This window comes from Alligator mississippiensis, chromosome 8 (genome assembly GCF_030867095.1).
Source record: "Alligator mississippiensis isolate rAllMis1 chromosome 8, rAllMis1, whole genome shotgun sequence".
Taxonomy (NCBI): domain Eukaryota; kingdom Metazoa; phylum Chordata; order Crocodylia; family Alligatoridae; genus Alligator; species Alligator mississippiensis.
The window spans coordinates 74353611-74368512 of NC_081831.1; the positions used below are offsets into that span (position 1 = coordinate 74353611).

General features: G+C 46.7%; 1 protein-coding gene across 1 annotated transcript in view; it reads right to left on the reverse strand.

The window, feature by feature from the left end:
* Nucleotides 1–353: 353 nt before the first annotated feature.
* GPR50 (G protein-coupled receptor 50) overlaps nucleotides 354–14902 on the reverse strand; it is a 46827-nt gene continuing 32278 nt past the window's right edge. The window contains exon 2 of the mRNA XM_019492770.2: nucleotides 354–2128. Within this exon, the coding sequence (XP_019348315.1) occupies nucleotides 1263–2128 (866 nt within the window). The 3' untranslated portion in view covers nucleotides 354–1262. The remainder of the gene's footprint in view (nucleotides 2129–14902) is intronic.

The following is a 14902-nucleotide window of genomic DNA, read 5'->3' on the forward strand; positions in this document are numbered from 1 at the left end:
ATTATGTTATCATCATAAATCCAATGTCTATATTTTATTGTCTATACTATATTATATATATTATCATCATAAATCCAATGTCTATATTTTATTGTCTATACCATATTATATATATTACCATGGACTTTATATAGACATTGGATTTATGACCCATTACAACCTGCCTCCAGCTGAGCACCTGCATTCCTTCATACATTTCCCTCCCTCCCTTCCCACCCCCCATATTGTCTTCCTAATTTCCACTCATTTGCATTTTCACAGACCTGCTTGTTGGAAATTAGCTTCTTTTCTACCTTGGAGAACACATAGCAGCAGCAGAGTCTCTGTGCCTGATGAAGGGTGTTTGTGCCTGAAAGTTTGCAAAGAACTTTTTTCCAACTATTAAATTGGTCTAATAAAAGATACCGCATCTACCCAAAGAACCTTGCCTGCCTATGTCCTTAGACCAACACGGCTACAACCAACAACCCTGCAGCCCTGCTATCTTGTCTCTTTACATCACGGTTGTGAAACAGACTCTAAAAGACATTTGGAGGTCTGGCCATGAGAGAAACCTGCCTGAATTAGAATCAGGTGCCAAATCTCTTTCTGTAGTTATGTTCTGTGTTTCATTTTTATTTATGGTCTAGAAAGATTCAATTATAAACAGTTCACTGGACATTCGCTGGGTCTGGTTTTTGCCTGCCATCAATTGCTGGATAATTGCTAAACTTTAAAAAAAATAAATAAATAAACCACCAGGCAGTAGAAGTCTTCATATCTGTATTACGGGGCCTAGAAAGGTATAGAGCTAGTTTTCAGTTTGTACAGTATGGGCTGGGTTAAGTAATGCTAGGAGGAAGGGACTGGGTGGAGAGAGGGATTTAAAATACAGGAGATTTATAGTGCCTTGTCTTGCAGTTTGCATTTCAAGTACAACAGCATCTACATGTGCTACGCATGCTTCCCTTGGCAGAGCTTGTTAGCATGAGCATGTCAAGTGCATCAAAGCCAATTAGGCACATAGTGAAAAATGGCATAGGAAAAAGGTCAATGGGTTCATCCTGCAAATCCTTACTCAAAGCCTCAGCTTCTGTGGGACTGCTTTTGTCAGCAAGGTGCTCAGACACCATGGTGATGAGTAGAGGATGACAAGAGAGAGAATTATATTTCTTGCAGGAATGAGAGTGGGCAGTACCAACCTCTGTGAAATGTGTCCCTAGAAAAGCTTTTATGTATTATCTGCAAAACCGAAGCCCAGAAACAGCAGCATCCTCCCCGATTCACAAGTGCATTTCAGCTCGGTTGTTGTTTGTTGCCGCTGGAGAGGGCTTGCTTTTCATCCCCTCCGTCCCGACTTTCGACAAGTCGACAAACAACAGCCTCGGGGTCCACAGAGTCAGCAGGATTCTTTTGTACTCCTTTCGGAAGTTCTGATTGAGAAGCCCGTATATCATGGCATTGAGACAGCTGTTAAAATAGGCCATAAAGTAGCTCAAGACAAAAAGCCATTCCGGAATTTGCGGCGCTACTTTCGACGGGTTAATAGAGACCGCCAGGCCGATAAAGTTTAACGGCCCCCAGCACACTGCAAAAAGGACAAAAACCACAAACATGGTCAAGAAATTCCTCATGTCCCCGGCCCGCAGCTTCTGCTTGCAGTCGGGTCTCACCCGCTGCTTGACCTGAATCACCAGAATCCAAATCCGCAGGTAGCAGAACGTCACAACGGACAGAGGGACGATGAAGTGAACAACCACCACGCTGATAGTGTAAGACGTGCTGACCGTCTGGGCAAACGTGCAGGAGTAGATGCGGGGATCGTACCGGAGTGAGCCAACAAAAAAGTTGGGTACAATCGCCACCACCGTCAGCGTCCATGTCAGGCAAAGGTAGCAGCAGGTGTTCTTCAGGTTGAATAGCCTGTCATACCGGAGGCTGTGGCAGATGTAGCAGTATCGGTTGATCGCGATGGCTGTGATGTTAAAAATGGACCCAATGACACTTAAACCCATGAGGAACCCGCTGATCTGGCAGTGAATGTTTCCCATTGTCCAGCCATTGTGGAAAATAGCACTCAGGATGAGAGGGTACGGATACACCGCTACGACTAGATCTGCGACTGACAGACTGACGACAAAGATGTTGCCTACAACAAGGAGATAAGAGAGACGATGATGATTAGTGCACCTTGGTACAACTGTAATCAACTGTAAACTTAATGTTGATTGTAAAAATGGTCCTGAGTCTTCACTTTGTCTCTGGTAACCTCCATCTTGAGCTGAAAGCCCCAAGAAGCATCACCTGCATCCATCAAAGAGCAAACAACAGAGAGTGAATGAGAGTCACTGACCTAGATCAGGGGGCAGCAATGTTTTTGGAAAGAATGCCAACCTCAACTTCAACTTGTAATATGCTGGCGTGCCAGGGTGGATGGCAGAGGAGCCACAAGGGGCCCGATCCTTGTTGTGGCAGTGCTGCCCCAGCCAGTTCCCAGAGGCGCATGCACCCACCACTGGCAACGAGCTGGCTTGGGGCACCACGGACCCCGGTGCAGCTGCTTGCAGCCTCCCCGCTGCCTGCTGCAACCCACCTGGGCTCTGTGGCTGGCAGCAGGGGCCTGCCCAGAGCTGCTGTGGCATGCCAAGCAAAATGGCTTCACGTGCCATGCTCTGGCACACATGCTGGGGGTTGCCAGCCCCTGCCCTTGATAGTCTGCCACTCAAATGGAAGCCCCCTCGACATGCAAGCCATCTACCACCTCACCTGTGCAGTCTTATAATTAATCAGTAGATCACCGGGGAAAGGGGACTGCAGGACCAGCACACAAAGATGTGAGCAGAAGGGATCTGGGATCCTCTAAGCTGGCACTGGCCAAATCCCAAAGGGCTCATGAGGAGGTGATGAAACTAAGGACATGCAGTCCTTGTTTTTTTCCCCCATAGACCTGTAATTCTGATGCAGCTGTTCATATTATCCTTTGCACATTGCTTGCTTTCACCGCTCTGTAGCCCTCACTGGAGAAACAGTCCATCAAGCCTTCAGGGAAGGTCTGGGGCCTCATAAAACATCTTAGGAGAGCTGGCATTAGTTTCATGGGCCCAGACTATTAGACATGGGATTCCCATTGTCACAACAGTGTCAGACATTGGGCCTGTGCCTGGAGAGTGACTTAAAACCCCTGAGAGAGATCAGTGCCTAAAGTGACCAGATCTTGCAAGCCAAGAGCTATGAAGCATGAGATACAGGTCCCAACAGCCTGGGGAGAGTAATAGAGAAACTTATGTGCTGGGTGTCTTTAGCAGAGCAGCCAAGAGTCAAAAGACACTGGATAACCAAGTCCTTAAACTCCTCACAGTAAATTCATAGAAATGATAGCAAAATGCATTCCTGAGTTGTTACACCGTTGTCTGTTCACCACCTAGCACATCACCTCGTGCAGCTATTAAACAAATCACAGTTTAAGTAACAGGCTTGTGTCATTCACCTCACTGTGTATTCATAGCAACCCAACTGAAGTCCAAGTGGGTGCTCTGGATTTATGCTTGGAGGACACTTTGGCCCTTGCTGTCTTCCAGGCAGGTTCAATAATGAATACTGAATCAAGAATCTAGAGCCACCCACCCCGCACGGAAACATGCACCCAAGCTGGAGCAGTCTGTTGAGCCCAGATCAGCCTCATCAGCTATCTTTCGACTCACACAGATGAGACAGTCATGGAAGACAATCATCCTCAATTGTGAGGAACTGCCAAAGAAGACAATAATGAATATGCAAGATGGATTAATGGCAACACCTCATGAGATAGGAGCACTCGACTGCCCAGTGGGACAATGGGTAATGCCAAGCTGTCCAGAAGCAGCCAAAAACCATTCATAGCACATCTAGCCAATGGGACAATGCTCCGGGGTAATTTCATGCCTTTACAATCACTTTATATCCTAGAAGATGTAGGTCAAGTCTCCTTGAATCAGGTTCAGCTCAGCAACAGATACTAGCTGTAATCATACTACTTTGGGGAACATAACAAGCCCTTTTCCTGGCACGTCATGTGTCTCATTGACCTGGTAGCGAGGAGATCCCACAGGCTGGATAGCCGCAGTGCAGAGCAGGTTCTTTACTTATTTTCTAAACTTGCACCTACAGCCGCATCTCTAGTTTCCTCCCCCCTGTCAGCAGCAGAACTGCTGAGTTTTAAACTGCATTAGCTTCCACCTGCTCGTTCTCCGGCTTTTCCCACCCATGGAGACCCAGCGGTGTCAGCATCTCCTACTGCAGTTTGCTCTTTTTCTAGCTAAGCTGTGACAGAGCAATTTCCATTTAAATGGATTTGTGCTTCGCGATGGGAGGTTTTGGACCTCTGTCAAAGCTGGGCTTGGCATGATTTCCAAATTAAATCTCTGGAGTCCTTTCTTCCACCCACCCCTCCAGCTCCTCCTCCTGTTCCCACTCAGACACCATCTTCTTGGGCAACTTCACTCCAGTGTCTTGTCGGGCCAGCCAGCTGGTCCCCTGCTCCATAGACCTGTTCTGCTCCCTCGGACATCAGTGTTTGAGAAGACCATCCGCTCTACTCTACAAACACCCCAATGAGCCTCCTCTGAAGGACTAACATGCAGAAACAGCTGTCTTTCCTGGACCGTGTCCCTAGGAACCAAAGAAATAGGTCATGTGTAGAGGAAACAAGAGGTGTGTGTGCACAACACTTTAAAGTGGGCTAAATGCTTTTGCACCACTTTAATGGTGCTGGTGTTTGTACGCCTCGGTGGTGTATTGCACATTAATTCCAGCCGCTGTAAGAAATTTGGCAGCGTAATGCGCCTTAAATGACTTGGGGTGCAGCAAACTAAAACTCCTTTTAGTTTGCTGCCCCTACAGCCGTGGAGCAAAGCACCGGGCTCTGTGCAGCTCCACAGCTCTGCAGGAAGCCCTGCAGGCAGCCTGGCAGCAGCCTGGGAAAGCAGCTCCATCCAAGAAAAGTGGACAGCCAAAAGACTGTGTTTGCCTCATTTTAAGTCCCCGGATTTTCCTTCCCTCCTCTGGTTACCCACTCAAATACAGGATTATTCCTTGTTCTCTTCTGCCACCCATACAAGCATTAGGTTCCCAAGACAAGAAGGAAGGAAAGGAAAGTGAATCCACGGACTTATTCTATCCCTTAGCCCACGCAGCCTGGGGCATGTGCTACTTGGACGTCCAAAATCATCCTAGCTCAGTAAGGTAGACCTGGCCCTGAGGGATCTGCTGTGCAGCAGGCCTTGTCATGAATCAAATAGGATCAGAATATAGATTAGGCCAGGGGTGTCCAACTTCTAAGTGGCCAGGGGCCGAACGTCCCACGGGCCACACCAGTGGGGGCCACGTGCCTGCATGCTTCACCAGGACAAGCCATAGGCCTCCCAGGCTGCATGATGCATGGACCCCTTCCTACCACCATGTAGCCCCAGACTGACCCTCAGTTGCCCTGGGCTGCACCACGCTGCACTGGGGCAGGGGCTGGGGCAGGCTGGAAGAGGGAGGGGAGCCTGGAAGCTCTGACTGCTGTTGCAGATAGAGTGATGGGGGGCGGGGGGACAGTGGTCTGGCAGAAGCCCAGGGGATGCAACATAACCCCTCGTGGGCCACTAGTTAAACTTCCCCGGTTCAGGCCAGTGGTTTTCATTCTTCACCATCCCTTGATTCCATGTTGCCAAAAAAGGGAGTTTGGGACAAACCCTCTACTCATGGCCATAAAGGAAATGGAAGATGGTCTTGCCCTCCCTGGACCTGCTTGCATGGGAAGCTGTAGCAAAACCCCTGTGTTCTCGGTTCAGTAGGTAAATAATAAGATTTTCTCTTAGGTAACACACCAGCAGCCTGATGAGTTGGGGGTGTGGAGGCAACTGGGGCACCAGCCCTGGGGTGGGGGGGCAGGACAAACAGAAGCAGTTACACTGCCAGACTGGCTGCTACTGTGCAGCCATCAGCAAAGCCAGTGACGCTGCCCCGTCCACGCACTCCGCGCCCAGGGTGCTCGAGCATCATGTTCTTCCTCTGTAAGAGAGGCATAAGAATAAGCCCTTTTCATTACGCACTCCGCCTCACCCAAGTCATGAGTGCAATATGGCATTCACTGCCCCGCACGGGATAGGAGACGTTGTGTCATGATTCCTTGCAAAACCCTACTCACCCTGGCATTGTGGGCAAAGTGAGGTTTACAGGAATGGACAGTTTTGTTGGTTGTGTAAATGCAGTGAATAAACCAAGTTAAGGGGCAAAGAAGACACGCTGGGGCTGGTATATTTTTCACTGAAGTTTTACACTGCTAATGCCAAGGTCTGCCCATCGCTCTGACACAGTCATTTCTTCCACGGTTAGCTTGTTCTGCATGCTTTCCCACTTCTTCAGAATTAAAGCAGGTGCTCAGTACAATCTGACAGGTCAACTGCTTCTCGTCGGTGTGGGCTGAGGTAGAAAAAAGTGATTAATAAGCTGCTGTCAGCTGTCACTGCCAAGTCTATATTTCAGGCTGCCTATTTAGGCTTCAAAAGAGAAGAGGCTTTGGGGTTGGTGCAGATATGAAATAATTTAGGCCTTGCTGGATTGGAAACGGCACCTTTCACGGAGCACGACATGTCAATTATGCAGCTCTGAGTGAAAACAGCTCAGTCGGCACAGAGCCGAGCGAGTGCTGACTTTCTGCAGAGAAGCTCACACAGCAGGATGCAATGAATCTCCGCTCCAGCTCTCGACAGTCAAGATTTTCAGCATGCTCAGATGCCACTGGATAGAAACCCTGCACCATCCTTAATGCAGGGATAAGACCCTGGGTCTCGCCTCTCTTGCAACACGCTACAAGAGAGGATCGTGCTCTGACCTGCTCCCTCCTGCTTGAATTTCTTTGTAAAGTGGCTTCGCTTCAAGCACAGGAGCCAAGTGTGCCTGCGCAGAACAGCTGGCAGCTCAGTGGCTCAGACATGCAGAGGCAGGCTTGGATCCCCTCACACAGAGGAGGATTTTGAACCCAGACCTCTAGTCTGGACAAATGCTTTAAATCACTGTGCTACTGTACAGAAGTGGGTTCCCATCATCTCCTTGACATCTTCCATAACCTAAATGAAAGGCAGAGCCCTGCTCCCTTTTTAAAAGAGATGACATGGGTGCTCAATCCGGTTGTGGGCCCAATCCAACTCTGGCACCTCCGTACAGCCCAGAATCAGGTTCCTAAACCCTCTTCACCAACCCCTCATGGGCTACTGTAAGAGGCCTGCATCTTCCCAATCAATGATGTGCAGGGTGCTGCAAACTCCCCTCGAACTACACCCTCTCCACCCAGACACTGTATGGAGGGCTTAGGTGCAGAAGTCAGGGTGTGCATACGCCACAGGACCCAGAAACCTAAAAGTGAGACATAGCAATGCTTGGTATCACCACACCTAGCTGCCCTATAACACTAACACAACTCCATGCCTGGCCAGCTCTGATGGCCAATGCAAAGGATGGTGGCCCCAGGGCTCTATGTCCAGCTGCCCCATCCCTTTGAGGAAGCAAGTGCTTTGGGGTGCAGAAACAGCTTCTGCATGGAAGAACCGTAACCATCTCCGGCCTCCATGCGGGGAGCCCTGGGGAAGGAAACCTCGTTGGTGCCCCCATCCAGAGGCGGGCCACCATCGGAGTCTGAATTTCCTGCCCATTCTCAGTTCAAGACATATGAATGGGGTTTTTTTCTCATACACAGGGCATCTCCGCTAATTACCATAAGCCCTATTCATGCCACGTTACTCCTAATTAGGCCGGCAAAACATCATCGTTTGTGGCTCAGAGAATCTAAGAGGGAGGCGCAGCTGGAGATAAACAGAGAGAACATAAGGAAGTGTCTCAGCCAAGGACCCTCAAATTCACGATCGCTTTTTGCATAACCTCACTGTCCATGCGACCCTCGAGAGCCCGCTGGGTAATCAGCAACCCACTAAAAAGGTCTCTCTGGGCCTCCACCACCCGCTACGTGACCGACTCCATTCATCCCTGTTGCATGTCAGACCACGGAGCCGTTCTCTCCGCGATCCCAGCTGCAGTGAGATGGTTGGCTTGACTCATTTCTTCTGTTTTGGGTTTATTTTTGGCCAGGGCTGGCCAACAGTTCATATTGGTGCTAAAAGGCAGCAGCACATGACCCCCCTTCATGCTGAATGGAAAATGAAGCCATTCAGTTTGAGCAGAGCGCGTGGTGGCACAGAGGCTGGGGTCCAGCTGACAAGAAGGGCAATTTAAAATGAAACATTACCAGAGGCCACGTGAAGCGCTGCGATCTTTGATCCGGAGCGCACGAGGCCCGCCAGACCCTGATCCAGCCCCGCTCCACCATGAATCGTCCTGACAAAACCTTCTTCAGCTCCTGCGAGCGCTCGGGTCTCCATCCCCCCAATGCCGCAGTGGTCCCTGGGATGAAGTGCCACGAGCCTCATTTCTCTAAGCAAAAACCAGCCTCAGGCAACTTGTTCCCCAGAGGCCTTACCTTAATCTTGCTAACCGCACACCTCAATGCAATGCCCGTCGCTTCTATTCTCATGCCTGGCCATGCAGCTTACAGCCCATGCCGTAACCTCTTCTCCGACCCGTGTGCATACTGTTATTTCACAGACACAGGTTTGCCACGGGACATTACTTACTTCTGCCGCTGCAGAGCCAAAACACTGTTTTTCTGCTGACTTCCTATTGTACTCCGAGGCTTTTCAATGCAGTCACCCACCCCTGTCCCCTTATAATTAACTCCATTTACATTTGCTGCCATGTGCAGAAGAATGAATGCTCTGGCCTGCTCTCCAGTTCACACAAGCTACTGGGAGAGCTGGGCAGGAAAAAAAAGATGCAAAGTTCTGCAAAACTTTCTTCTGATCAAAAAAAAAAAAAGAAACTGAGAGGTTGCCTGGAAATGTATCGGTTTTGACAATATTTCCATTCAGATGGAAATGCTGAGGATCAGAGAAGTCCCAAAACAGCCAGTCGCCCAGAAGTTCGGGCATGCACCAAGAATGTTAAAAGACCCAGGCAAGTGCCCTTGGCACCAGTCAGTCCCAGTCTGTCTTTCTCAGTATCTCCCAGTGTTTGTTCCACTTTGTATCTCTTGGCTAAAAAGCAAGACAGACTCTGTGCCTGGGGGCTAGGACACTTATCTACGTGAGAGACTCAGGTTCAAGACTCTGTTCTGATTCAGGGAGAGCCAAGCATAGCAGCTATGCCACAATTTCCAAATCTTGCTGGCTTTTGCAAATAAACTGAGAGGGTAGGAATCAAATACAGAAGGAAATTACATAACTATAATAAGCCCCTAGAGTGGTGGCTTCCTCCCCCTCCAAAAAAAAAAAAAAAAAAAAAAGCTTGGATTTTATACTGGGACACAGAGTGTTTATAATGCTGACCATGCTTTCTCTGTTTGTCATGATGAGCTCTGTGGGCAGAAGAAAGGAAGACAGCTTTGTAAAAACTGAAAAGTTTATTAATGTATTCCTCGCTAATGCCGAATGCAAAAGACAGCTTGTATGTCCATGCTGAAGTCTCTGATCTCATGCCAGCTGGAGCCCCACTTTGCCAAGAGGATGGGCGCTGGATTTCTGAAAAATCAGGGCAGGAGTTTCAAAACCATACTGGTTTTATCGATCCCCAATTTCATTTTTGTGGTGGGACACTGATTGGATTACTACTCCTCACCCACACTGGGAAGGTGTGACTTTGAAGTCCATTTCTCTGGCAGGAGGAGAAGTAGTCAGGAGCAAAATGCTCCTACTATCCCAGCAAAAATGTCAAAGACAGAAACATGGGTAGCACGGCAGATGTCAGAATCCAGGCAAGCTTTTAGAGACGGCAAAGTAAGGTCTTGCTTAACATGTGTTAGATGGGTCAAATGATCAAAGGCAGGGTGTAAAGTTCAGTTGTTACCTAGAAGGGGCCTGGTTCCCAGAGCTGCAGAGTAAGTCAGGGGTATGCACCATCTGGGGGAGCAGAAGTCAAGCCAGATTCTTTTTTTTAAGCCCTAAAATGGATTTAGCAGACCGACTTCATACCGTGAACTCTGAAAGTTTTATTATTCATGTTATTCTTTACATCATTAATATTTCTACCCAAACAAAAGCCAGATCCTGTGCCTCACAACATAGCCAGTGTTTGGGGCTTGCCTGTTCCCAAAATAGCATCCAGAGACCAACATCTGGTTTAATTCACACCTCTGGACATATTGGTGCAATCCTGGGTGTGGCCTTTTATTGCAGATTAAAGAGGAGCTTATTTTGATTCAGCCTAAATTGATCCTTGACTGACTCTAAATCAAACAAAATAGACAGCCTGGATCTGAAATAAGCAGTCACATATCGGGTTGCACAGAAATAGCTCAAGATACACATTCCAATGGACTTGGCCAATTTGATTATATTAAATACCTGAGTATTGCATACACATTCCTTATCTGAGATTACTGCTAGGATCCGTTAGCCGTTTTCCAAGAGGTTTCTCCCCATTTATTGCATTCTGTGCTATATGTCACCAAGCAGTCCCTTTGAAGTTAAACCTTACGTTCTCTGTTCGGTAGAGTTAATGCAGTCTACCACCAATTCTGTACTCTGTGCACACAGCTGGTGACAGACTTGGAATTGTCTTGCCCGGTGGCATTTTTCAATGAAGCTGAGGAAGAAGGCTGATAAACTACAGGTCACTTATTAAACTTCAATTCAATGTGTGTGTTTATTTCTTTTTTTTTTTTTATTGCAACCAGAATCATTTATGTTATCACCTAGCAGGTACAAAAGTACATGTTAGGAAAAAGCATTAAGAGAGATAATAACACAAGTGCTAAAAGTTTATTCAGGCAATTGATGTGCCAATCTCCTAGTGCCATGTGATGAAGAGTATTTTAAACATTAAGCTCCCAGTCTTTGATTTTACAGAAAAAGAGATATAGGCATGTTCCAAAGAAATAGAAATGGCATTAAGGCTAAAAAGCGAGATCAGAGAGAGGTAAATCTCAGGCTCAGTACACAATTTAAGCAGGTCATCACTGTCAAGTGAGCTTGTAATGGCTGCAAGGAGGCTTATAATAACTTAATATGCAATATTTAACCTACTGAGGCTTGTGTAAGCTGTGAAAAAGGAACAACTGCTGCTTGTACCAAGTAATGTATAAAGTCATAAAAGCTTTTCTGAGAGTGTGACAATAATCTCTTTATAAACTTTGGCATCTCCCTCTCCCCCTTCTCTGCCCCCCCCCCCTTTTTTAACTGCCATTTGATGTAAATTCATTTGCACTTTACTGACCTCTGTTTCACTGGCATGCAGTCAGTGGTATAAGCTAAGAGACCATCCCTATGCAAACCTTTCAGAGCAGTCACTTTTTCTTTCCACTTTTATTACTTTAAAATAGGTCCCGTAGCTCTGTTGCATTAATTGCAAGCTGTACTGTAGTATCAAGTCATACTGGATCCTGCACACCTTTACTCTAGTGGTTTTCAACCTTTTTTCATTTGCGGACCCCTTTGGAAATTTCAAATGGAGACACGGACCCCCTTGAATTGTAAGTGTGAGCATTCACATATTTTTGATTGATCATAGTCACCTTTTGTGGACCCTTTACACATAGCCTGCAGACCCGCAGGGGTCCACAGACCACAGGTTGAAAACCACTGCTCCAGGGTGTAATCTTTACATCATTAATTCGGTAGGGCTACTAAAGTGAGTAAAGGGGCTTTCAAAACAGTCCTATGGAGGGACTGTGAACAGTTCCATTATTACATGGAAATCCTCTGTTTCCAGGAGACTGCTAGGCTATGCATAGTATAGGCTGCTGGGGAGGAAGAAGGAGTGGGAGAGGATATTTAAATGAAATACAAGCAAGAGAAAATCCTGTGTCAGTTGAGTTAATTCCCTTTCCCACACATGCTGATTCAGCACTCTAGCCACACACTTAAGGAAGTCATTAAAAAAAAAAAATCAATTCTCTGATATTATTATTACACTAGGATTGAAGCTGGGATAAAGGGTAGTTTCACGTAGTTAAACGGGCAATGGAAACAATCGTCCAAACAGTCTAGAATTCTGATAATGCGGCATAAAATGATACCGAGGTAATGCACAGGCTGTGAAAAGGAGATTTCACAATAGTGGACGAACGGCACCTGTGGGCTGTAAGGTTAGAGGAAGTGGAAATATCTAATTCAAGGGCACAAAGAAGGTTCTGCCACCCAGGAAAACTTAATACAGAGGAAATGAAGTCAACATCTTCCCTTAAGTTGTGGTCTCTCTAAGCTTGGCCAAATCACTGATTGCCTGGTATTCTTTTAGGGGCACCTACTGCTTCAAAAGCTTGTCCCTGCTTTAATGGAAAAGTCCCTATCCTCTCCCTTAAGGAAATATTGACAGTGCTTTCTATGCCAAGGATGCACAGGCCTAGTCCCTGGAAACCAAGCGTGATGCACTTGTGGAACGAGATGATACTATAGCAGCAGGAAACCTGCAGTGCTAAGTCTGAACTCCCTCCTGGACGTTGCGGGGTACCATACATCCCGGTGTTGTTTGCAGCATGACTACAATCATCATTAACCATCCCTTTCTGTACACTCACTGATGCTGACTGAAGGCTGGTTGCTGTTCTGCTTCTGTTATTCAAGAGTAAACCCAATTTTAGTAACAAGCCTCAACGGTGCTTTGCAATTGGTGCGCTCCAAGGCTAGGGACAGACATTACACATAAACCGGTTTAAGTGATCAGAAACTGGTTTAAACCTGTAACAGAACAGATGTTCAGGGCACATAAACCAGTTTGAAAATGGCTGAAACCAGTTTGAGATAAACCTAGTTGAATGTAGTATCAGACTTAACTGATTTGGGTCAAACCGGTTTATGCAATGTCTGTCCCAAAGGTCTGTAAGCTGAGCTTGACTAAACCTACCAGGGTTCAAAGACTTTTCCGATTTCTACCTGAATCCCACAAGTCTGCAAGACAGCATTGAACTACCCGAGAACAGACCTACTTACAGGTCTCTTATGCACCCGATGGTATGCCACCACATCAAGTCACAAACAGCAAGAAGGGTTCTTTCTTTCCATGGTATATCAACATTTCTATTCCTTGTTGCAAATGAGATCAGGATTTCATACACTTGCAGAACTGAAACCATACCGCTAAATTATCTTGTTTGTATAACATCTAAAGCAAACAACTCAGTTCATCTTTGGCTCAAGAACAGATGTGAACTGGAAGTAATGGTTAAAGAACAGTTATGTAACACTATTGGTTTTTCCAAAGCCAGAAAGGACCATTAGATCTTCTGGTCAGAAAAAAAAACCCATCAGCACAGTTTCAGATTATCTACAATTAACAGGAGATTCAGCTAAAAAATGCAGCTCCCCTACACTGGTGTTTTCAAAGGTGGTGGGGTGTTGGGGGAAGATGAATGAGCTTAGCAACACAACCTGTACCTGGGGACCTTCAGGACATTTCAGAAGCAGGGTAGTGACGAACAAATACCATCGCAGCCCTGGACTCTAATCTACAGTGAAGGAGTCCTAGCCTATGCTTCTCATCTGCTCTCTATTGCACAAATATGGCAGAGTTTGCTGTGTCTGAAATCTGCCAGCTAGCACGCTGGTACTGTGCCTGTGTGTACAAAGCAGTTTGTTGCAGGAGAGCAGAGATCTTTAGGAAATGACTGCATCACATATTTCACAGGAGAGGGGAAGTTAACCCAGGAGGCCCCAGCCAATTCAGAGTCACATCTGAACAAGTAATGTCCCCTTCCAAGTTTCAGCTGAATACAGCATCCTTTGTTTCTGGACCCAAATGACCACAGAGTGATGCTGTGCAATTTTAAACAGTTGTTGTGTTCCAGTCCAGACTTACTGGGTTACATGACTAAAGCAATCATGCCACACACGTGTGTGTGTGTGTGTGTGTGCGCGCGCACGCAAGCCCACGTGCACGTACGTATACACATGCACAAATGCATTCAACAGTCAGATCCCACTTTCGTATGGATTTGTGCAACTGTATGCCTATTATTCATAAACCGGTTGATAAGAGTGGTTTTGAGTCCTCTGGGTGAAAAGTACTGCATAAATATAAATGTAAATGATTGGCATTCATTGAACCAAGACATTACAACCCATCCTTTCCCTGAGTCCGACAGCTGTGCTACCACTGGTTGCCATCTGTTGGCATTTGGAAGCAAGCCTGTGAAGCTGACTTTAATAGATTTGTTTACAGCGTTAATAGATTATTCTTGCATTGTTGCTAGGTAAAGGGCATTTCTCTTCTGAGAAGGGCCATTGTGGGAATGGCAGCTTCCTATCATTACAGATCTGAATGCAGCATGTCTTGAGAGTGGGATCTGAATTTAGAGCCGACCTCGGTGATAAAAATAATGGTTTGACTATTCTGTTAGCCCTGCAGAATAAGCGCAGCTCAGAGACCGGGATCCCGCCCCCTCTGTTTTTGTGGCTCGTTACCAGGATTTGTCTGCTCATGTCCAATGACAGGGCCAGTCAGCTACACCCATGGAAATCCACTCTAGGCAAGGAGTGTTGCACAGTGGTAACCAAGGGCTCTTTCTGACCTGCAAAGACTCTCTTCAGTCTGATAGGATCAGATTGTGGGCCTGGAAACAAATTTGTACATGGAAATCTTTGAATTCACAAAGAACCATAGGATCCCTTTATTGCTGAACTCCTTATGAAGAGTGCAGCTACCAATTTGAAACCATTAGGATAAAAACCAGCCCTCTACCTTGTAATCACTGAAACAGCCTGATTTATGGGTTATAACCAACACATTGAGGAAAAGCTGTGTAGGACTGGTACCAGATTGAAGCGGGGCACGCAAAGGACCCCTGTTCTTCCCAGCTGTATTCCTCACCCAATCCATGAGATTAGGACGCCACTCCAAAGCCATACAAAGACACTGA